Source organism: Leptidea sinapis, chromosome 7, assembly GCF_905404315.1.
Source record: "Leptidea sinapis chromosome 7, ilLepSina1.1, whole genome shotgun sequence".
NCBI lineage: Eukaryota > Metazoa > Arthropoda > Insecta > Lepidoptera > Pieridae > Leptidea > Leptidea sinapis.
The window spans coordinates 4,316,002-4,342,602 of record NC_066271.1 but is presented as its reverse complement, the minus strand read 5'-3'; the positions used below and the strand labels follow the sequence as shown (position 1 = coordinate 4,342,602).

Below are 26,601 nucleotides of genomic sequence, written 5' to 3'. Positions count from 1 at the left end.
ATATTAAAATGGCATTCCTTGTAGCGATACGCGAACGACATAGGGCGGCCATATTAGATTACTTGCGCGTGCTACTCCGGTTACATTGCGCACGCGACACGACCACACGCACGCCATCTAGAGGCCGCCGTCGACAACTGAACACGATGCATCTCGTTAGTATTGACATGCTCTGATATTGCACAATACTATCTAATAAACTTGTATCAATATTATTAATTTATTATAGTCTTCGGCTTCAAGCGGTGTTAAAAAAGACAAAAATATAATATAAAAGTAGTATGGATATTAAATTACTTCCTTCTTACCTACTCTATTGTTTTACACTGAGAACAGCAAATTATATTATATATTCTCATTACATATTCTCATATGTAATGAGATGTCTGACTAAATATTTTGTATTGAATATATATAGATATTTCTAAGTAAAAATTATGTAGGTTCCGATTAAGTAATCACCAACATATCATTAAACCTTCCCCGAAACACGCTGTTATGAAAATGCCGATCGGTTTAGTAGTTATCGCAGTATAACCGAAGAAAAAAACCGGCTCTCTATTTATTAGTTGCAAGAGGGGACAAACGGGCAAGAGTCGTACGTTGTAGGAAGTTGCGAGGCAACCGTTGGTGGATATCCACAACACCAGGTGTCAAGAGAAGGTAAGATGGACATAGAAGATAATCTAATTGGAAAGTTAAGCTTAGATATTGTCACTTTTAAGTCCACTGTATACGTTTTCTTGATGACAGATGATTTTAATATTGTAGAACATAGCATATAATTTATGATCATCACGGCCACTGCTGGACAAAAGCTTCCCACAAAGATCGTCATGACGATCGGTCCTGCGCTGCCCTCATACAACCTATTCGGGTGATCTTGACCAGATCGTTGGTCCATCTTGTGGGGGCTTACCAACACTACGTCTTCCGGTACGTGGTCGCCATTCGAGGATCTGGACGACAGTTGATTCACCTTTGGATCTCCTTATTTCTGAGTCGATCTCACAAGGAAACTCTGAGCAAAGCACTCTCCATTACTCTCTGAGCGACCATGAGCTTCCCTAAAGTCCATAGTTAGCGACCATGTCTGTCTTCCGTATGCTAATATTAATTATTAGTTTAAATTCGTAAGGAAATCATTCTTCGCATAATTATCCAGATATCTGAGTTACCTATGAAACACGATCCATATGTCTGCTCATACGAAACATCTATAAATTTTGAGACGGTAGCTCAAATATGAATTCTCAACCGCAACACGCTAAGAAACTCCCTTCGGATCTCACAAACTAATACCAAATAAAACATTGTAAGCGCTTAAACTCGAACGCGGTTTTGAGCTTTCTGTCGACGCAGGATAGCTTATATCTGCTTGAGATGTTATTACATTAGACTGTTAGGTTTCGTTTGGGTAAGATAAAGGGGTAAAGTGAGACAATCGTAAAGTTTAATAATAATTACATTCTCAACTCTCCTCGAAGCTTGTGCACAATAATTAACCGCTCAGAATTACTTAGCCGAAATAATTTAATGTGACGTGGCGTCGAATTATTCATTGTACTATTGACATTTACAAGATGTAGATTTATTGTTAAATGATGAAAGGAAATGCGTTTTATAATGAACAAGTGTTAAGTCGCAATTTAACTATAAGTTATTATTTTTTTAATTAAGTAAGTTACTGTGGTTCTTCGCTCATATAATTATTATATACATCTTTGATAGTTGCTTAAATGAGTTCTGTCGTTTTAATTATCTGTGGCGAATTTCTTTAATCTGTGTCCTTTGCTTTGACACTGTCAGTAAGAACATAAATTAATAAATTCTTTAAGTTTTTGTGTTTTTTAATAAACCGCCTTTTTTGGTTATTTTTAAAGCAGGCGAAAAAGTTCTCAACTAAGATGGTGCAATAGGTACAACCAGTCTCGCGAAACTCTCTAAGAAAAAAGCGATTCACTCCATTGTATGGAACGTACAGTGACAGATGACGGCTATAATCTTGTGGAAAACGGAGATAGCTGTAATCAACTAAGTTATAAGCAAATGTTCGCTTTCAAACTATACTTCGTCGCCATATTATAATTATTATTTCCAACTTATTTCAAACCTCACTGCACGTTTCGTACTAAACTAAATTTCAATTTTTACTCAGGCAGCCCCGCGTCCTATTACGCAGTATTTGCATCCTCTTTGAATACAACCATCAACTCTCACAACAGTGCCCCAAGTTCAATCTTCGCCCGCCATGTCGGTACCAATAAGTATATTCGACCCTTACAAGGTCGGTAATGCTTTTGTGATTCCTTCGGTGTTACCAGATAGTTTGGATGGCAGTTTATCATAGATGCGTATTTATGCTCGTTTCTCGTCTTCTTCCATAAAAAGGCAAAGGGTTCAAGCCCATACAGCCAGACAACATTTACTATTCATTCCTTTAATTTGCGAGTTTTAGCACTTCTCTAAGCAAACTTTAAAAACGATCTGAAGATGGTGATGAACTAATTGCAAGTAGAAGTCAAACTCAAGCTGTGGAATGAGCTTCCTTGTGCGGTATTTCCGGGACGATACGACGTGGGTACCTTCAAAAAAAAGCGCGTACACCTTCCTTAAAGGCCGGCAACGCTCTTGTGATTCCTCTGGTGTTGCAAGAGAATGTGGGCGGCAATGATCACTTAACACCAGGCGGGTCACCTGGTACACTCGTTTGTCCTCCTATTCCATAGAAAAAAAACTCGCCGAGCATTATTTTGGTTCCAGTGTATTAACCAGGTTGTTGGTCAAATCTGGATTGATTGTCTTTTTTTAAACACTTGATTAATAAGATATTGAATAGTAATCTGATAACACACCATCAATTGAGCCCCACACTCGTATGTATGATAGAAGTACTCATATTTCAAATTATAATTAAGTAGAATTCACAAATGCATACGTAGATTTGAAGTTTATTTAATATTTACAACTTACGTAAACCTCTGTTCGGGCGTTGTTTTCTGGTGACAAAATTACTCAGACCTCACTTACCAAGGAGGATTCAAGAAAAAGGGTTCATTCTATGTTGGATGTTTTATCGTTATGGGGTGAAACAGTACCCTTGTTCTAGTTGCAATTTACATAAGGAATTACGCACCGAAATGATGTGCTTGTTTATAACTTACGCATAAGTGACTGTGTTTCGTTTACCCAATATCTTAATATTATATTTAATTTATAGCTTAATTAGAATGATAGTGAACATAGAATTTTTAACCTCAGGGTAACTGGCCGTCTTTGTGTTTTTAGTATTGGTATTGGTATAGGGGCTCCGGTTTCTATCTATATATATAAAAATGAATTGCTGTTCGTTAGTCTCGCTAAAACTCGAGAACGGCTGAACCGATTTGGCAAATTTTGGTCTTGAATTATTTGTGGAAGTCCAGAGAAGGTTTAAAAGGTGAATAAATAGGAAAATGCTGCTAAATTAAATAGAAACAACAAATTTGTTTTTCCTTTGATGTGTCCATACATAATTTCTATGAGAGAATTTATTGACGCACGGTTTGACAGTTCTGCTGTGAAACAATTTCATTACGACAGCAGGGTGCATATTTTACGAAGAAATTTTTGATGTTATGAAATATTATTGACAAATTCATATAAAAACATTATTTTATTTATTATATACAGAACAACGTCTGTCGGGTCAGCTAGTATTTAATTATTTATATTATCCAGCGGTTATAATCTAGGCAGCATCCTGTGCAACGTAGCCCCCCAATGGTAGGCTTCCTTCTCTCTTAAGGGAACAAAATCGATTATAATTACTGCTATAGTGGTAAGGCAAGACAAGAAATGCTCATAAAAAAAGTAAAAAACTAACGGGGCAAAAAAAAGGTTAATTCTGATTCTATGTCATCTCAAAAACTCCATCTGCATTAAACAATGCCGTATTTAAAGGCCCCAAACACAAAAGGCCAAGAATAAAACAGTTCAATAATGCAAATCATGTAAAACAAATTATAATTTCTTCACCTTTATCACCTTCCTTACCTTAAATTGAAACATTAAAACTCCGTCTTCCATTAATTTTCATTTAAACTTCCCATTGCTAATTTGAATGCTCAATAGAGGGCACGGGAATCGTAATAATATAAGTCATAGGATGCATCTGGGCTACCGTGGGAATATAAATCTGTTTTATATGCAGTAAAAATTTTAGCTTACAAGGAAGTCGGAGGAAAAATGAAAAATTACCGGTCAGGGAGCGACGACCGCAGAAACATCGCAAGGAACTAATGAAAGCTTAGAGCAATTCGCATAAATCTTCCTTACATTTTTAATACCAATATATCCAGTGAGGGGAACTCCTATCAGCATAAAAACGCCCAAACAAAATATTTGCGGCACTAAAGCACAATCTTGTATAACCAGATGCTTTGTAAATGTAGATATTTAATCGGTACCTCACAGGGACATAATGGTATCGTTGGATCTGCCGTCAGCTGGTATGTAGATGTTCAGTTTATCGTGTGCTGTGGCTAATTTAAGAAGTTCTTTTGCCGGTATTATTGGAATGCTAGTAGGAGACGTCTCGCCGCGGCCGCATGATATGTCTCTTACCCGTATGTTTTTTATTCGCTTCGTTACCTAAGCTTGTGCATATCGCATTCGATCGCGAAGAGTCGTGTAGTCTCATTAAAATAATACAGCGCTACCGGATAATCTTATCCAGTGTGTTTCGATCGCAGATTGGTTGCGCTTGTTGCGATAACTACCAGAGTTATTTCTATGTTGCACGGTCGATACGCTTGTATTTTTTCATTCATTTTTTGGGAAACATCTTCATTATTTGCGTTTTCGGCGAGTACAACAAGAATATTCATCTATTCATTCTCGCTCGAGTACGGTTTGTATCACAAAACAAAAATTGGTAATAATAAATCTATTGATTGTTTGACGACAGTGATGGCTCATATATCTTACCAAACTTCAAATTATTTCTTTAACCCTGATAACAGGTATGCTATGATCGGATAAGAAGGTAAAAGCGAGCAGACAAACCCATTTATAATATACTAAACACTTATGTAGCACAGAACCGAATCATATTGAAGACTGCCTTTCTACAATTGCGCGTTGTGTAAGAAATTTCTTGCCATGCACAGCCACTTTTTTGTGGAAAGAGAGGACAAACGAACATACGGCTCACCTAAGGTTAAGTGATCACCGCAGCCCATACTCTCTTGTAACACCAGAGGAATCACAAGAGGGTTGCCAATTTTATAAAGCGTCGTATAAACGTCCGTACGTGGCGGTCGAGGATCGAACCGGGACAACGTGAGAGTCGCCAGTTCAATTTATTGAGCCATCGACGCATTTATGAATCAATTAGCCTCTGTTATCATCCCGATTTCACCTTCAAGAAAAGAGCATACCTACTCCCACCTTAAAATCTGGCATCCCATCTCTTGATCCCTGGTGGTGCGGGTGTCCATGGTCGGTTTCCTTACCACTCCCCATCACGTGAGCCTGTTGCCAGTTTCTTATGATAATAAGGGACGAGACGAAGGACATTCAGCTGATGGTAATTGATACGCTCTGTCCATAACGTCTCATTTGCCCTATAATTTCATTAGCTACGGCACCCTTCAGACCGAAATTCAGTACATTACTGCTTCACGGCATAAATAGGTTCCGTTGTGGTACCCATAATCTAGCCGGCATCCTGTGCAATAAGCCTCTCACTATTATCTCCCGTTTGCCCCCTTTTATATTAAAAAAAAAACAAAGTAATGTAAAGTAAAGTAAAGTAAAAAAACGCAATTCAAGTTTTACAACCAACAAATGTAAAACACCTTGAAAAAATCACAAACACCGTTTGTTCCATATTCCACAGAGATGAACGGGATCTCCATAAAACGAATGAAAGCAACAATTTTATGTTTTAAATTTCACACATAATAAAGGGAAGCAATTCTTATGATTATTAGCGCAGAGACTCCGGGAGTAATCCTCCGCAGTGACATCGCTGTGTGACATAAGCCGGAAAAATCTAATAACAATAAAATAGAATTGCTGCCGGTTTGTAAATTTAAAAAGCAAAGGGAAGAAAATTCGTTCCTGTTACTTGACGACCATTATCGTTACTTCAAATTTACCTTTTGACTGTTCATTGGTATTCAAATTACGTAAGTATATTATTTGCAATAAATGAACCGCACTTAAGATACTATTTGGAATAATAGTATCTTGCAAGTTACTTTATAAAAACTTAAAACAATGACACTTCTATTAAAAAAAAACATATTGAATACATAATTACAAATTGAATTTAGTAAGGATTAGGTAATTTCATAATTATCTTTTATTTTAATATAGAAGTCACCAGTTCCCACTGGTGGCTCCTTTGCACAGGATGCCGGCTAGATTATGGGAATTAAACGGTGCCTATTTCTTATTGTGTTTCGGCCTGAAGGTCGCCGTAGCTTTTGAAATTACTGGGCAAATGAGACTTAACATCATATGTTTCAAGGTGACGAGCGCATGAAAGAATTTTCAAGAATCCTGAGCGGCACTGTATTGTAATGGGCAGAGCGTATCAAATACCATCAGCTGAACGTCCTGCTCGTTTCGTCCCTTATTTTCATAAAAAAATATATATAATACCTAACTTATAGCTACTATTATATACAAATACACACAAACAAATCACAAATTCAACTGTCTTGTTAGAAGTTTTAATTGTATGAACAATATTCATAGTAAGTAATATTTCCTGAGGTTAGTATTAAAATTTTACATTACAACACCGGTTCTGGCCGGGTACAAAACGTCTCAACTCAAAGCGGGGGATATTTGAATACTTTACTATTGTTTTCAGTATCAAAGACCTATTCCGTGCACACCTTAATGCTTGTTTAAATTATTTTGTCAGTTCCGAGTCGTAAATTTTCCGCTGACTTTAATTGTTATTATAACTGCAGGCTTAAGTTACAACTCGCGGGGCCCGTGAAAATATGTCTTAATTCCCTCGCCCTATGACTTATGTGATTTTGTCTTTAGTATTGTTTCATTAGATATTTTAATTTGAATACTTTTATACAAAAAGCCTTAAGATACAACTTTTTTTTATGTTTTTTGAATAAGAGACGAGACGAGCAGGACGTTCAGCTGATGATAATTATTGATACGCCCCCTACCGCTCAGGATTCTTGAAACACACAAAAACTCTGAGTGGCACTACAATTACGCTCGTCACCTTGAGACATAAGATGTCAAGTCTTATTTGCCAAGTAATTCCACTAGCTACGGTGCATTTCAGACCGAACCACAGTAAGGTTTACATATTACTGCTTCACGGCAGAAATAGGCGCCGTTGTGGTACCCATAATCTAGCCGGCTTCCTGTGCAAAGGATCCTCCCACAAGTAACTGTTTCTTATAATGTAACTGAGAAGTTTGTGTATGATCAAAAAATGATTTTGGAGTTTAAGCCGTTTCCGTTTTTCACAATGTTTACTTTTAATTAAGAAAAAGTGACGTATTTTTGTAAGAAAAAAGGCCTTATATCATTTATACGTCTAGATATACTATGACAGCTGTGAAACCGTCGAAAAAAATTGAGTTTAGAACTAACCTCTATTTTGAGCAATTCACGCACACTAACACAAAGTGTCAAACAAAACGCGAGTGTAAGACGTAGCTTGTCACGCACACTAAAGTAATATTCCTGGCCTGTTTTTATCGGTTGTCTAACAGCAAGAGACTCTATCTACGCCGTTTTCAACAACCTATCTATCCTTAGTTGAACTCACTAGACGTAGACAAATCTATCATTTTACGCTTACTTACATTTCAATAAACTATTGACAGATAGCATTGGACTATAACTGTATTGGACATAACTATGGATAGATAAGATCTTGTCATTAAACGGTGACAGCAATGTATCCGTAAGTTAAACTAAGGGTAGATAGGTTATTGAAAACGGCCGTAAGACGTATAAATTATCTATGTTTGAGTCTTAAGATGATAAGTCTCATAAGCTCAGTAGCACATTACCAGTGCAGGCCAGAAAATGGTTCTGTTGTATCAATCTTTTGATGTGAAATTATTATACAGAAAATCAAACATAACAACTTCTTAAAAATGATATATAAAAAAAATCCTATTGTATTCAATATACTTACAACTCTGGAAATACGTGTAGAATACGAGGCATTAATAGTATTATACAAAGATATTATTGTCATAAGAAAAATCCTCAATTTCCCGGTCACATACGAATATAAATAACAAAGAGTATACTCAATTCTGTTGAGGAGGTGAGCGCGTTACGCTTAAATTTAAATATTGTTTGTTTTTCTTGAGTGCGCGAAATTGAAGAGAAATAAAATTTAGCAAGATCCCTCTGGGAGCCGGGAGTAGCATTGACAAAAAATAACAAACCAATTGACTTTACAATTCAAAGTCATCGTACATGTAAGAGCCCTTTCACATGTTTTCTGAGCAACCGTTTGTATAATGAAAAAAAAAAATAATTCAAAAGATCGCAAATAACCCCATTTTTTGAAAAGCATAATCTGAGAGAATATTGCTTTCTTCTTTAGTATGAAATTCTGGGTTTAACGGTTATAATTTAGTATTAGAAAATATCTATAGTTTTTTTTATAAAAATGACTTCAAAAATCATTCCCTGTGAAACAATTTAGTCAAAATTGAGCTTTATTTATATTTTTAATTTTCTGACTATGAACATTCCGTCATTGACATATTATGTAGAGGTAAACTTTGGAATACGTTGGATGAGGGCAGCGCGGGACCGATCGTCGTGGAAATCTTTGGGGGAGGTCTTTGTCCAGCAGTGGCTGATGATTATATTTTGAAAATACGCAGATGACTCGATCATCGATGATTCGAGCCATTCTTCGTTCAAATGGGAGAAGCTGGTTCTGGTGAGTGCCCGCCCAGAGGTGAGAAGAGTTCTTCATGCGAGGCCGAATTTGCGCCTTATAAAAAACACCTAATAAAAAGTTAGACAGGCTTCTTCTTCGAGAGCGAGCTTAAAAAATCTGAGAATACGTTTTAGTTCAAGAATCGATTCAATGTCAGTTAATTACTCCATCGATTATTAAATTGCGTAACCAAAATCGATCCTTTTGTTTATGGGTTTCGATCCTTTCAATCATCTATCAGCCATTGAGCTTCGGTTTAATAATAATTGTCCATAATTATATATTCCCGTGAACGGCGCATCACTTTTATTGTTATTTTATTTATAAAGTAATAATTTTTTCCTCCGGTCCTCATTATTATGTTTTTAAATTTGATTGATTCGATGTAAATCGATTTTGATATAATCGAATGAAGAGTTTTTGTATCGAGTCTTTTTGTAGTGATAACAATCATTTAATTCGATGATAAATAATTCATTGATGTGTTTCTGACAGAAATTGTTGCTTATGTACTGGTTTTATTAGTTTTAATTCGAGTTCCTCTGTGTGGCAAAGATGAAAAGCTAATACAAATACACTGAAAGAGACTGGTGATATTGGGTCGGGGTCCTAATGACTCTAAACTCTGGGACCAAACTCTAAGAATACTTGTTTCAATCTTAGGTTCTTCGGCAACCTTGCAGCCATATACTAAGTGCTACCTTAATATGTGCAGCAGCTTTCTCCTGAGGCAATTCTGCCATCAGGAATCGAAGGGTATGGCTACCAGATTGATGCAGGCATGACATTTCATCTTTAAGTGTCAGGTTGGCAGAGATATTGCAGTGTGTATTTGTATGCTTATTATTTATTGCCAGTTCTGTGGACAGATGATGATAGTTAATATCAGGTAAGTCATCTGCTCGTTCCGCCACTCATTCCCATAAAAAATCGGTTGAAAAAGACAAGGTCTCTCTTATGGCACGTCAAGCTGGAACAGTATTGTCGATATCGTGCACTCACTCGCACATTCGACTTGTATAAGATTTATATTAACGCACTATAGTCTTTTATCATCGTTAGCTATTTTAAAACGTTAAATATTGGCACCGTGTGTTAATTAAACTTAGCATAATCTTTGATTTCGTTTTTATAGTCATTTGAAAGCTGAAGTTATGCTGACCTTAATTAGATTAAGACAGCCTAATGCATAAGTCAAGTTCCTCTTTTATTACACTCGGTTAAGTTTTACGTAAGTAAAGTCTGAGCAAGGTCTAAGTACGCGCTTTCTAAGTAATCTCTCCCTGTCATGTAATTTTGTAGTGACAAAAGTAAGATAAAGACAAAAGTTTTAAATTTGGAATTACTTTACTTCTTTATAAATAACACGGTATTGATCTCAGCCCTAATACTGATTATATTAACAATAATAAAAAGGTAACCCAAGAAGTTAATAGAATAGTTCCATATAGTCATTTACGGTGCTTAGTTGAAGACAAACAATACAATGATAGCTACTTATTATTGTAAGACCACCGCGCCGGGGCCATCTTTTGTTGGGTTAACTTCTCTCGCAAATCGCGAGATGTTAAGATACGGTGCATACCGAACCGGGTCCTTAATGGCCGTCCCTCGACAATGGTAATTTGAGTCTCATGTGCGAAACCACTCTTAGCTAAAAGCCTTCTAAATTATAGCATACAGCTGGATTGATTTGGTATTAATCTTGCTATGATCGCAATGAACGTGGGATTTCGTCTTTTTTTACATCCATTTATTTTATAATGAACTTGAGCTTAGCAACTCTATAGATATATTTTGACGAGCTTTCATCAAGCTGTATTAGTGTCTAACTTTAGGAACTACCAGCATCATTCTTTTGATAACGTCGGTATTTAAACAATTTGTTATTTCTAAAGTGATAACCCTAACTTTTGGGATTAATTACATTAATTAAATTTGAAAATAAAATATATGAACGATGCGGGACTCGAACCCAAGACCACTCAACCTGAGAGTTGAACAATACATATCAAGATTTATGAACGTGATGTCACTCGAAAGGTTGGCTCAGTCGAGGAGCGCGCTTTTTGTGTTCCAATTTTAATTGTGTAACGCCATTATGTTTAGTTTAGACCTATCTTTCAATTTATATTGAGTGCACGGAGAAACATAACATTTGGAGTAGCGAGTTATACGAAGAAGAACTACAGAAAACTTAAAATAATATTTATTGAATAAGAATTATTAATTAGTATACTAAAAATGATCAGCTTTATCAGGTCTCGCATCGCGTGACTCGAAAGCGTTCTGATTGGGACGGGTTTTGACAAGTTATATCGTATCTGGTATTCAAATTCAAATTCAAATATTTTTATTCAAAATAGGATGTGACATCACTTATTGAAAGTCAAAAACTACCACCCATTCCAAAATTAATGCCTCAGACCTGAGAAGAACGTGCGCAACAAACGCGCGTTTTTTTCATCAAAAAATATGTTTACAAATTAATATTGTACAATTAAACTTATTATTTAATAGCCTGAGGGCGGTCACTCCATTCCCAATCTGTGGTATCATTAAGAACGTCATTTATGTTATAGCAACCTTTACCACGCAAACGTTTTTTAACAATTCTTTTAAAAAACGATTCCAATAACATATCTATGGAACAATCCATTCTAGTATTAGTACCTCCTTACGTATTAAATCTTGGTTAATGTTTATATATTAATTAAATTTAAATTAATCACTTCATCCTAACCAGCGCTGGATTTACACTAAGGGCAGTTGGGGCAAGTGCCCAGGGTGGCAAATTTTTTAGGGTGGCAAAGTTTTGAAAGTGAAAAATTTTTTTTTTATTCAAGATTGCTCAACTTTAGATTGCGAAGATTTAATCGAGAATTCGCAATTCAAAAAGTCAGACGTGTTTGCCTGGGAAAAAAAGGATGTAATATAATTGGGTTTTTGAAAAAAAAAAAATATTGATTTTTTTTATGTATTTTAAAACTTTATTATTAATAATATTGATATTTAATGCAAAAAACTTCAAAAAAATTTTTTCAATTAATTATAAACAATTACAAATTGATGAAATTTAAATAAAAATCACGTGACTATAAACGCGCCATGATTGGTCACCATAGTTGTGACGTCATAATGTTATAGCTATTTAATAACAGTACAGCGTTTACGGCTATTACACGTGTCTAGACAATAATATTAAAAATTTATTGCTAAAATACGAGTTGTTAGTTGGTTTCGATTAGCTATGTGTGATAAAGGATTTTTTTAATGCTATGATTTTAAAGGTTGTGATTTGGAGTCCAGTTAAAAAAAATTATTTACTGAACTTTACTTAAATATATAATAATTATTTGATTTATATACTTAGATAAATAATAATTAATAAAAATGGTATTAAGAAATACTTACATCGAAATGATCTTCACAACAAAAAAAATTCGATTTTGTTTGGGGATTATCACGGTGCACTGCTTGAAACCATTTATTTCGACGTTTGTCATCTTGGGGAACATTTAAAAACATTTTATCAGGAGTTGCCTTTGTAGTATTCTTACATAATGGTACAAAACAAGAACGATAACTTTTGAGGTTCGACATTTTTAACATAAATTTAAATATTTAATAATGACAACAAAATTAAATAGATCAAAACACTGTATTTATTATTTTTCTATCAACTGCAATGAGTAAAAACTAACATTATGACGTCACACGCGCTCGGGTTTGTTCGGGAGTTGTCGGCGTGTCTTCGGTACTGGATTCAAAATTTTTTTTTTATTTTGAAATAACTTTTGAATTATTGCAAAAAAAAAGAAAATAGTTTTGTTATAAAACTAATATATAATCCTTCCATTTATCACAAAAAAAAATTTTTTTCAAAAACCCAATTATGAGACACTCTTAGTGCCAAATTTATAATTGTTAGAAAAAAACAAATATTTATTCATGTTTTTAGAATATATAACATATAATATAGTTTCTGCAATAAATTAGTTGTTTTAGTTTTTAAAAATAAAATATATAAACTATAAGTTTAAGTAAAATTCCAGTATTGGGGCGGATTTTTTTTCCGGTACCCAGGGGCGGCATTAAGTTTAAATCCGGCCCTGTTACTAACAATAATCAGTGAAGAAGAATTCTTTGAATCGTATCTGAATTATTATTGCACAACATAATAATTATATTATGTGTATAATTACAAATTAAAATGGCATACTTTTACCCAACTTATTTTACCCCAAAATAGTCAAAAGCTTGTATGAATGCAAGACAACGATATATTTAATACTAAATTACACGACCCATACAGCCGAATGGTTAGTGACCCTGACTACTAAGCTAGGCATCCCGGGTTCGAATCCCGGTGGGTGTAATCATTTATACGATGAATATGGATGTTTGTTTCCAAGACGTGGATGTTTATATGTTTTTAAGTATGTTTAAATATATTGTATCAAATATATCGTAGTCTTGAGGCAAGATAATTTGTGTGTGCCAATAAAAATAAACAGACATACTTTAACAAACAAATAAATATCCATGTCTCGGAAACAATCATCCATATTCATCGTGTTAATGATTGCACCTACCGGGATGCGAACCCGGGACTTCCAGCTTAGTCAGTGTCACTAAACATTGGGCTGTATGGGTCGTGTAATATTGTATTATATGTCGTTGTGTTGCATCCATATTCATCATATAAATGTTTGGACCTACCGGGATTTGAAATAGCTCAGTGGAGCTCTAACTTAAGTCATCTAAGACGATTTAGGTATTTATTGCTTATACTATTACAAAAAAACTATATATTATTACAAAAAACTCCAAAGACCACCATACACCTTTTTTTTATGATCGAGCAGGACGTTCAGCTGATGGTAATTGATACGCCATGCCCGTTACAAAGCAGTGCCGCTCAGGATTCTCAAAAAATCCAAAATTCTGAGCGGCACTATAATTGCGCTCGTCACCTTGAGACATAAGATGTTAAGCCTCATTTGCCCAGTAATTTCACTAGCTACGACGCCCTTCAGACCGAAACACAGTAATCCTTACACATTACTGCTTCACTAAATAGGAGCCGTTGTGGTACCCATAATCTAGCTGGCTTCCTGTGCAAAGGAGAAAAATTAATAGAATAACTATTTTATAATTAACTAAAAGAAGCAATGAAAGCCAATACTGAACATGACAACAATTCAATTTACAAGATCGTAGATTCAAGATTGCCGGAGCAAGTTACACGACTTTATTCTACATATTGTATGGATCGAACCAGTAAGATGTCATTGTTTTATCTTTAAGATTATTGTTTGACGATAGCCTACGGAACCCGCTTTGCGACTTTTCAGTACATTGTTACAGAATAATGTAGAGATATGTATCAAAAGACAACTTTATGGAAAGCTTTCAAAGTTTTAATCGTTTTGTTCAATAATAGCGAACTGGAAAGATTATGTCCTGTTCGAATGGTGAAAATTCAAATAATTTATGTAAAATCACCTATTGAACGTCAAAAACTACCAATAATTCGAAATAGTATGCCTCAGACCTGAGAAGAACGGGCGCAAGAAACGCAGCGGACTTTTTTCTTAATTTAGTTACATTGAATGTAGTTTCGTTCAATAAAATTTATAATTAAATAGCTTAAGGGCGTTCGCTCCATTCCCAATCTATGGTACCACAAAGAAAATCATTTATGTTATAATAACCTCTACCGCACAAACGTTTTTTAAGTATTCTTTTTTTGTTACATTAATTGGTTTGTACATTTTCTGGGATCATGTTGTAAAAGCATACATCGCCCAATAAAGACTTGCTAATAAATATATAACAATATTTTTTTTTTTTAAATAATGAGAGTTCGGGGTTAAAATTGAAATTATATAATTATGTATAGCCTTACATTATCAACCGTTACTAAATAAATAGTTGAAATTAGTGACGCTTCCTAGAAAAAAATTAGACCGATTTAATAGCAAAATGCTGTAATGCGGTTTGTCATTCCCTACCCTAAGACATTTTTTATAGAGGCGATGGCTGGTCCATGCGTCATTTTCATAATTGTGATGGCGATATGATATTGGTATCGAGAAGTCTTGTCCACCTTTAGTCATATTACGAACTATGTTTTTTTATATATTTAATTCAATTCTTTATCGCTGTAAGATTAACAAATAAATAAATTTACATATTTTTATTTTTTTTACTCTCGACTATCTGTTGACGTTTTTTTATCGAATCGCTTTCATTTTTTGATAAAAATAAAATATTTATATAAAACAGTGGCAATAAGATCCTTGACTCTTCTTCTTAACAATTCCAAAGCCACTCAAAAGTTACTTTTTACAAAGTTTGTCTGGTTCCCGCTTTAATACAATCTACGTAAGCAAAGTCGCGGCGGCAACTTGTATTAAGATTTAATGAAAACATAAGCAATTGCTCAACATTAAAACATTTAACATCGGTAAATAAATCTTAGTCACAACGACATTACCGGACTCCGCAAATATCATGTTCGGTACTTCGGACTTGGTTTCAATTCACTAACATAATAATTACTACATTCATAATTGAAATACGGTTCTAGAATGTGTGCAAAGAGAATGAATGTACAAAGAGATAATTATTACTATCCTCAAGTAAATTCATTGTAGTGCACGATACTAGAATTTTTAGATTTTTTCATTTTTAATATGAAAAGTTATGATAATCTATTCGTTTAGATAGAGCCCCTCTCTCTTTGCAAGGCAGCCAATGAAAAAAGGCCAGATTTATTACTTTAGTGTGCGTGACAAGCTACAACCTTACACTTTTTTATAGAACATTATTAAGTATTTGTATACAATCTAATATATAATCTAATTCTATTTACAATTGTTGTTATTTTTGGAATCGGTGTCACCCTCACCTCTCGCCTTGTGACGTTGCACTTGCCACACAAGCACATCTCACCTACAACTATGTATGATTGCAAACCTTGGCTGACATGACTGACAGATCTGGACCAAATGCAACGGGACCACACGAGGAGCACCAGCTTTCAAAAAAAAAAGTATCAAAATCGGTTCACCCATTCAAAAGATTTGAGGTAACAAACATAAAAAATATATACCGACGAATTGGGAACCTTTTTCATGGTCGTTTCAAAACAAAGAAACATTAATTTGAATAGTAGGAAACACAAGCGTGCGGGTCTACATACATACTTATAAATACAATATATAAGTAAATACCTAAATGTATAGATGGAAATAAAGCTCTAAATAAGTAAATAAAAAATACCAAAGCTATAACCACGTTAGGCAAGCGGAAGTCATTGAATCAAAATCAATCGGTGTGTGAAACACAATGTGTCTCGGAAGTTTCTAGAAGTGCCTCACCCCAATCATTGCCGTCAGGTTAGTCTTAATTGAAAGTTATGCAAATCTCTCAATTCGACTCCTTCACAATGGTACCGGGATTCCAAATGAATTAATCCGTGTTTATGCTTCTAATCGGCCCCTCACTAACAACCTTACCGGTTTCACTCACTGTTAAATTTACACAATGCCTTTTGAACCAAATGTTTTGTATTTCAATGTATTTTAACTGTCCTGCAAAGAGTTAATTGGATTTCATGAATATTAACAATGTTTTATGTTTGTTACAGCTGAATTGAAGATGGATGTTTTGAGGGAACGCGAGGGAAAAGACAGCTTAGAGCGACAGTTACTTGACGAACAGAAAATGCGAGGTATGTGCGACAACTTTTTTTAGTATTACCACTCTTAAGAAGACTGCCCCTTACTTAAGCATAAAAGTACCGGGAAATGTAATGTAAACAGTATGTAAATATTATAAAATGTTGATTTTCATCTTATTATTTTTCCTTACCTTTCATTGTAATAGGCAGGACGTATCAATTACCATTAGCTGAACGTCCTGCTCGTCTCGTCCCTTATTGTCTTAAAAAAACCTTACGGATGTTTTTTAATATTTATTTAAAATAAAATGCAGTACTTATAAAGCAAATACGACCAATGACCAGTAAGCTCGTTTTTCATTCTTATCTATTAAAAAAAAAACAACAGTAAAACACACTTAAAATTTATTATCTGTGTGTGTACCTGTTAAAATTAAATTAAATAAATCTTTAAAAAGAAAAGATCAGTTTTCAGTTACAGTTAGTACAACATAGATAAACTTAGTATAGTAATCAATTAAAATCGAATAAAAATTAGATATATAAATAATCAGATAAAGGAGCTCCGCTGTGCTCCAACTAGATACCGCACTACCTAAGAACAATAGTTTGATAACGGCAAATTTAATATTGTAGTGTGTATTGGCTGTTTGTAGAGGCACTCGCTTTACCATATTGAAACCACAACTATTGCATATCTAGGTGTCTGTCTGTATCTGTACGCTTTTGAAGTTTTTAGTATTTTGACGGATTTTGTAGTCGGATCGTACTTTTCAGTATAAATGTTTTTCTTTACAAGTTTCTAGCACGTTCTAAGTATGATGCTATATTGCGTAAAATAACAATTGAAAGATAATGCAATGGCAGTCAATTTCTCTTGTTATTGCTAATTGCGGTCAAGGTTACAATCGGCTGCTTTTTCTGTCCGAATGTCTGCAAGCACTTTCTGTGTTTCAGTTTGAAGAGTTCTATATTCAAATTCAAATATTTTTACGCAAAATAGGATATAATATCACTTATTGGAAGTCAAAAACTTACCACCCATTCGAAAGAGTATGCCTCAAAGAACGGGCGCAAGAAACTCAGCGGTCTCTCTTTTTTTTTCTTTAAAGAATATGGTTACAATGCAATATAGTATAAAAAAAAATATTATTTAATAGCCTGAGTAAAAGCTTAATAAAAAAATGTGTGAACGAGGTAACACATCAAGCCACAGTTTTACCAAATTAATATTAATATTCTAATAACAGTTTTACAAAATTAGTTAAAGCAATATTTAAATTAAACTATTAAATGTTTTATTAAAAAATGGCACAGCTTAATATCTAAGCGATTGGACAGCCTGGGACTAGAGTATGGTTATTTTATAGCAATAACTTTTGTAAAAATTGTATATTAAAGAAAAGTAGAACTAAAGAACGAACAACAAAAATGCTGGGAGAGTTTCTTACGCTGTTTCTCTCCCAGAGTGCCATTTGTTTTCGAAGCGGTGGCAGTGTTTGAACTGACATCAAAAATAATGCTAAAGGAATCAATTTTGAGAAAATAAATACCTTTTATGGCTTTATTGTATGATTGTTTATCCATTAAAGATAACAGTCATCAAGAATAGGGAGACAAAAAGCATGTAATATAAGTGCCGCTATAAATCTAAGCTTACGAGCTACACGCAAAATTATCCGAATATCGTATAACACAAGCATTGTCTTCCCAAATACAATATTTATTTCGTATATTACCACTATTATGGTATAACGTAACAGGTTAAAGATACTGTGGTAGAAATCTCCCTTCCGTGTTAATAACCTATTTCTGTATTTCTCATAAACAACTGGTTGATAATAATAGATAACTGGATGATCTATAGATGTAAAAAAGAATGTGTTTGTGTATGTATGATAACTTTTAACATAAAGTTATCATCCAAATGTTTTGAGTTTTCTTTAGTGTTAATTCTGCCAATATTTGTCTTTAAACAATTCGACACGACAACTCTGGCGAGTTTGGCGAGTCAACGTCTCCTGTGGATGCCTTGTGTAGCGGTGAAACACGTGTCGAATTATCGGAATTAACACTAAAGAAAACTCAATACGTTTGGATAGTTATCGATTTCCGCAAAGTAACGCCTTCGCCTTATTCAATAAATTTTCTAAACTTGTTATGCCTACTACTCGGCTAAGTCAATAAGTCTTTTGTGGGGCGATGTATATGCTTTTATAACAAGATCCCAGAAAATCTTCAAAACAAATATATAATGAAATTCAAAAGAATTGTTAACAACATTTGTGTCTTAAAGTTTATTTATTATAACAAAAATGACTTTATCAATGATACGAGGTCATTATATAATAAATTATATAGTTATTCAGAAAATCAATTCGATATCTCTCAATGTTTGTATTAAATTAACTTGAAAAGCATCTATAAAGATAAAGATTGATGCTTATGCTAAGTCACTGATATAGCCCGAATTATTGCGAAACTGAAGTGGCAATATCCAGGAAACATAGTTTGACAGATGGCCGTTGGGGCAGTAAATTCCTCGAGTGTCTACCACGTTCCGGAAGACGTAGTAGTGTTGGTAGACCCCGAACAAGATGGCCTAAATGGACGTCGTGGAGATCTTTGGGAGACGCCTTTGTCCAGCAGTGGACGTCTTTCAGCTGTGAAGTGATGAATGAACCTTACAAAAACTCAAATCATAAAAAATCAAATGCGTTACAAAATCAAAAATCACGAATGCATTTAGAAAATAAACAAGTGAATGCCAATGATAATATGCAAGAATATAAATTGTATAAGTGTGTTTTCAACCCCATTGCTAAAGGTTAAGTTGCGAGGTACAATAAACCCCCTCTAAGTAATAGTGTCAGTAAAGAAAACAGAGAAAGTTAACCTTTGCAAATGTCAAGTGACAGTTTGAAACAAAGGGTTCAATTCTCGTGAAACGTATTTTCAATACAATGTTAATTAACACAAATGAAAATTGTTTATTTAGTTATAAACGTAGTCTAAAACGAATTCATGTACAAATTACAGGTTAGATATTAATAGATAGTAATGAAAGTTGATTTGGTATAGTATGATATAATATAATAGTAATATTGACACTTTTACAGAAATTATCTTGCCCCAAACTAGGCAAAGCCTGTACTATGAGTACAGGACAACGATATATTTAATACAATATACTTAAACATACATAATTACATATAAACATCCATGACTCGGAAACAAACATCCATTCATCATATAAATGATTGCACCTACCGGGATTCGAACCCGGGACCTCTAGCTTAGTAGTCAGGGTCACTAACCATTCTGCAGAATACCAGCGTTGTGGCCAGTTTCACACATATAGCTGAGACTTTTGGTTCAAAGTTTATGCCTTTGTGTATGAATATCTTATTTTTATGTTTGTAAATATGTTTTAGGACAAAATAAATATAATAAAATATATAAAATAAATATAATATATTAGGACAAAATAAATAAATATATCCCCTCAGGCTTTTCAATTATAAATGTTTATTGTACGATATTACATTGTAATCCATATTTTTATATAAAAAAAAAGCCCGCTGAGTTTCTTGCGCCCATTCTTCTCAGGTCTGAGGCAGTCTCTTTTGAATGGGTGGTAGATTTCGACGTTCAATAAGTGATTATAAATCCTATTTTGAATAAATATATTTGAATTTGAATTTGAATTACTTTCTTTTTCTCAATTAAAGAATTTCTTAATGATTCCACATATTGTGAATGGAGCGACCACCATCAGGCTATTAAAATTATATATTTGATGGTACCGAAATCTTATTATATAAGACGCTTCTTCTCCTAATAAAAAAAGCCCGCTGAGTTTCTTGCACCTGTTCTTCTGAGATCTGAGGCATTGATTTCAGAAAGGGTGGTAGTTTTTGACTTTTAGTAAGTGATTACATATCCTATTTTGAATAAAAATATGTATATTTTAAATTTCTGATTCATATTAATATTGTATCCATAACAAGTTTATATTTACATCGTATGTACATATTACTCGCGATAATCGAGGCTTCTTTGGGAGTATTAAGTTATTTGTATTTGGATCCTTCTAGAGAATTGAATGTAAGATATTCGCGAATTTAATATTCGCCAATACTTGAAATTTGATGATGAAATCAATGAATTGTTGAATAATGTAGGTAAAACGATTTTCATCTAGATTAGTAAAAGGTACAATAAATTTGCCATTTACCTAAAAGCCTTGATTCGCGGTATGTGTAGTCGTTTTCAGATATTATATACTATCGGTTGAAGTTTTGTTTATTTGTTTTTTATAGTCCATGATTACTAGAAAATTAAAATACTCAATAATTCTGCCTAATTATTAATACATCTATGTCTTTCTTTGTTAATTATTGATGCTTGATGTACAATGATTTATTTGATCAGAATTAATAAATCCAGAGGCTTTTTGTTTATTTATTTGTTTATATAAGTACACACAACAAAATTAAAAAACAAAACAAACAATAAAACTTACAAAAAAAACTATCAGCTAAATACAAGATTAGGTTGCAACGCCACGAGGGTGTGTACACAGCATGTTAAGCAGAAATAAATAACTATTAATATACAATAATAATAGCGATCTTAAAACTACCTTTACACGCTTTTGATAGAAAACCAAACTAAAAAATTATATAAATTACGAAAACACTCATTTCACAAATTGAAAAACGGAATAATTTTATCAAATTACTGTATTGTCATGGGTCTTCAATAAATCCATGAAGTTTGAGCGAAGTCTTCCCGTTTCAGTCGCGACCAAATGTGTCGGTTATAAACAAACATACATGCAGGTGAAGCTAATAAAAAACATATAAAAAGTAAGAGAATATGCATTAACTACCTACCGAATAATGCTTAAATAATTGTGAATGTTTTACTAATAAATTAGATTTGGTTCAGTCTGGGCTTAATCTAGTTATTATAGTCAAGTACGAAAGTCAATTATCTCTGCATAGATTTAGGGCCTGTTTCATTTGAGTCTGTATTGGTTTGAATGGAACACAGAGCGACGAAACAAAGAGGAAATGCAGATCCCATACATATTTCACACGGTGTATGAACTCGATTCCGATGTGAGCAATACTGGTAATTGGCAAAAACCAATCATCAGATAGCGTTCTATGTGTCGATGGATGAAATACGCTTTCGTCCACAATAGCTTTAATCATCACAACATAATGCTGATGTTTGCAGTTAAATTATAATAAAATAATCATTTCAATGATATTAAATGGCACTTCAGTTGCGTCAGAATTCCTGTTACAAATGTGAAGTTTGCAAATATATATTTTGTTGTTTAATTTGAGTAGCTTAAATTATTTAACTTTGACACCAGTGGGAGGCACTTTTGCACAGGATGCCGGCTGGATTATGGGCACCATAACGGCGCCTATTTCTGCCGTGAATCAGTAATGTGTAAGCATTACTGTGTTTCGGTCTGAAGGGCGCCGTAGCTAGTGCAATTACTGGGCAAACGAGACTTAACATCTTATGTCTCAAGGTGACTGAGCGGCACTGCATTGTAATGGGCAGCATCAGCTGAACGTCCTGCTCGTCTCATCCCTTATTTTCATTAAAAAAAACCTTTGCACTTATTGTTGTACGGTACGCCGATTATGGACAGGTGCTTATTTGGTCAGGGTACCATGATTCGGATATCATGTCTGTTTAAGGCGATGAGTCTGCTTGTCAGTTTGCTGGTTGCATTTCTATTCTGTTCTATTCTTTCTACTGTAGCTTCTATGGACGATATACCACAAGTTAGCGAATGTAAGGTTCAAATAGACCACCTAGCTTAAAATAATTGTTTTATTATTTTAATGCGATAATTGCGATGTATATGCTTCTACAATATGATCCCAGAAAATAAACAAAACAAATATGTTACGAATTTTAAAAGTATAAAAAAAAACGTTTGTGTGGGAAAGGTTACTATTGCATAAAGGATTTTCTTAATGACACCACAGACTGGGAATGAAACGAACACCCTCAGGCTCTTTAATTATTAATGTTTACTGTACAATATCATATTGTAATCCATATTTTTATGTATAAAAATAAAAAAAAGCCCGCTGAGTTTATTGCGCCTGTTCTTCTCAGGTCTGAGGCAGTCTATTTTGAAGGGGTGGTAGTTTTTGACGTTTAATAAGTTATTTTGAATTAAAATATTTAAATTTGAATGGTAGTGATCGGTGCTATCTTTGCTGTTAGACTATAAAGCACAAACACAAATATAATTACATAAATTATTAAATAATAAAGTGCTTTGTGATATTTAAAACTTATTCTTTTTAATATATTTATTCAAAATATTTACAAAACGAGTGGAAACTAGGTACAGGAGACATTTAAAGGAAGTTGGGCGGGGAACTTCGGGAGGTACAAAATTGTACTAAGAAGGTTACATTAAAGGTTATTTATAGAACAAATGACCCACATTTCCCTTATATAGGCCTCAATGACAAAGGGAGTCTACAGCTTGAGATATTTGTCCATAGGGTTGTCGAATAAATATTCCACACTCGTATGTATATACACAAATTAAATTTAAACACAAAATCTATAAACGATGCGGGACTCGAACCCACGACCTCTCGCGTTCCGTCCGAGCACTCTTCCACTGATCCAACCGTTCAGGTGACGTAAAGTTCATAAATCTTGATATATCTTTGATCAACTCTCAGGTTGTGGCTTCATCTACAGGATCCATTTTACAGTTGATAACCTGCTCAACCCCAATATTTGCATATTAGGAAATTAGCTTGAGGTGTCGCTCTTTTGAAAGGGTTCCGAGTCCCGCATCGTTCATAAATTTTGTTTTTAAATTTAATTTGTGTAATTAATTCCAGAAGTGAGGGTTACCACTTCGATGAACCACTAAATTGCTTATATTCATATGTATTTGTCAAATTAGCTTAAAACATTTTTTTTACAACAAACATCAGATAACAAAAACTTTTGACAATTTATTGATGACAGTCAAGGAAAGTAAATTGTTTTCTATCCAGTGTATTGCTTGTTCTAATGGTGAAGAACTTATGCCATTGAAAGTTTATCCCATACATCAAGCGGGCAGCGACCCCTTGACAATCAATCAGGGGTTATATGGAACCACCATGAAAGTTGGACTAAAGGCCGGCTAATAAACAGCTGTAATAGGCTATTCATAATATGTGTACAGAATTTATTTAAAAAAACTGTTATAAAATGTTCGCAGGATCCTTTTACCAGATTCGCTATGTTATTAAAATTAAAGTTATTATTTTTATTTATTATCACTAATAAAATGTTTAACCTTTACTTAACTTTTTTACTTAACGTAAATAAACGTTGTGTGTAGATGAAGCAGCTACTGTACTCAATAACTTTTGTTATGTAATAGTTCCATTCACTTTTTTGACTTGCTCGTGTAAGGCGTTGACTATTTGACGAAGAATTTGAAGGTGTGAGTGTTGATTTAAAAGAGTGGCAATGAGTTTCTTGCCACTTCTCCTCATTCGAGCTCACCCTTTTAAGAAGAGGCGGAAAATTTAATAAGAAAATTAAACTTATGAATTCGTAAGTGTCATTTCCGTGACCTACATGAATAAAGTGATTTTGATTTGATTTGATTTATGCTGTTACATATGAATATATAAACAACTATAATAATCGAATGTTGCTGCTAATGATGTTAGTAAAGAAATAAAGAAAGAAACAAAAATATTTTTATAAATTTGGCCAAATTAAATTTATGAATGTAATCTTTGACACTTCCACCACTTCGTAAAAGTTGAGCTTTAAATAGAAGAAGTGGCAATAATTTATACAATGTACTCGTATGTAAAGTGATGCACCAAAATTAAGAGGATGTAAATACTATAATACTACGTAATAGGGGACGGGACTGCCTGAGTAAAAATTGAAATTTAGTTTAGTATGAAACGTGGAGTGAGATTTGACTTGAGTTTGAGATAGTAGTGATTACAGTATCGCGATTGGCCACTAAGTATAATCTGGCATAATTTGAAAGCGAACAGTTGCTTAAAACGTAGTGGATTTCGGCTCTGCTTTTTTTTTCAATATTATAGCCGTGATCTGTCAATCTATCAATGACTGCACGTTTCATACAATCGAGTGAATCGAAGAAAAATCTTAGAGAGTTTCGCTAGGCTGAGTACAGCTTTGATTAACCATGTGAAAATTGTTAAGAAATATTTTTTTTTATTTATGAAGGGACGAGACGAGCAGGACGTTCGGCTGATGGTAATTGATACGCCCTGTCCATTATAATGCAGTGCCGCTCACGATTCTTCAAAAGCCACAATAATTCTAAGCAGCCGCGGCAATACAATTATTGCGCTCGTCACCTTGAGACATAAGATGTTAAGTCTCATTTGCCCAGTAATTTCACACGCTACAGCGCCCTTCAGACTGTAATGTTTTCACAACATCTAAATATAACACAGATGCAGTAATTAGTGTTCTGGAAGTGAAGATTATTGATTATTGTTCTAAATTAACGTGAAATGGAGTATAACACGATGTACTTGATTTATTCATTTATAATTGGCGCTGACCTTTGCATAGCTCGACTTGCAAAGTCTGTTCCTTATTACTGAACTATCTGAGAAAGGGCCAAAAGATAATGTAGTGAAGCCCTATTGTGTACATTATTTTTGTAGTGTAATGTTAATTAGTAACTCCGATATATATTTTAATGTTCTTTCTTAGGTCTAACTCAGTAACTAGATTTGTTAAAGCAAGAGCGACATCTCAAGTTAATTTCCTAATATATTCGGGTTGAGCAGGCTATCAACTGTAAAGTAGATCCTGTAAATGAAGCCACAACCTGAGAGTTGAACAAAGCATACAAGATTTTATAAACGATACTTCACTTGAACGGTGGGCTCAGTTGGAAGGAGCGCTTGCATGGAAAGCGAGAGGTCCCGGGTTCGAGTCCCGCACCGTTCATAAAATTCTGTTTTTAGTTTTATTTGTGTATATTTAACCCTTTATTTCTCATAATAAATCTGTATGTGCAGTAACGGTTAACTATAACATGAATGACTATCTAAATGATACCACATATTGGTAATAGAGCTATCGTCAAAATAATAATATTAACACATTACTGCTTCACGGCAGAAATAGGCGCCGTTGTGGTACCCATAATCTAGATGTGCTGGCTAGATTATGGGTACCACAACAATCAGGGCTGGTTGGAGTCAGAAGACATATAAAAACGCACAATGGCCCAATAAAGAGGCTAAGTGTATAAACAGCCCAGCTAAACTAACTAAACTAACTGACCACAATAATCTACCCTGTGCAAAGGAGCCTCCCACTGTTAAAAATCATTCTATATATACGGTCCGGGTAGATTTTTTGCTACGTCCTGCTTAAACTCCGGTGACAGAGACGGAAAAAATGAAAAGCAAACCCCAACTGTCATGACTAAATAAAAAACTTAATAAAGAATAGTAATAACCTTTCTTAATTAACAATTTGCAACGTAACATAGCTAATTTGTAGATATCATAGCTGTATTAATTATTTCTTCATAGCAAAGTTTGATTAAAATCAACACACGTATAACTAAGTATTGAAACAAGCTACGGAGTTACAATCATTCTCATTCTACTTGAGATTTCGTAATTAAATAACATGTAGGCAACATTATGAGCGTCTTGAAAGGGTTTGCCGAGGCAATGTTACGTCAATTATGTGAATATAATGTTCGGAATTGTGGGGTATCAATATAGATATACGACCTTTATGCGAATATTATACATGTCATAAATGTGTCGAATAATGTCGTGAAGGGAACATACATTTAACAGATATAATTGCATTACAAGCTTTCATTTCTGATTATTTCAATAATTGACTGATTAAAGTTAGGAAATAAATGAATTGTAATTTCTAGTAGGTTATTCGC

The 26,601-nt window shown here is 34.1% G+C and overlaps 1 protein-coding gene across 11 annotated transcripts in view; it reads left to right on the top strand.

The window, feature by feature from the left end:
* LOC126965384 (dachshund homolog 2) overlaps nucleotides 1–26,601 on the top strand; it is a 235,616-nt gene that overhangs the window by 167,359 nt on the left and 41,656 nt on the right. For all 11 annotated transcript variants that reach the window (XM_050808958.1, XM_050808959.1, XM_050808957.1 and 8 more), the window contains one exon: nucleotides 16,596–16,679. In XM_050808958.1, coding sequence (XP_050664915.1) covers nucleotides 16,596–16,679 — 84 coding nt within the window. The remainder of the gene's footprint in view (nucleotides 1–16,595; nucleotides 16,680–26,601) is intronic.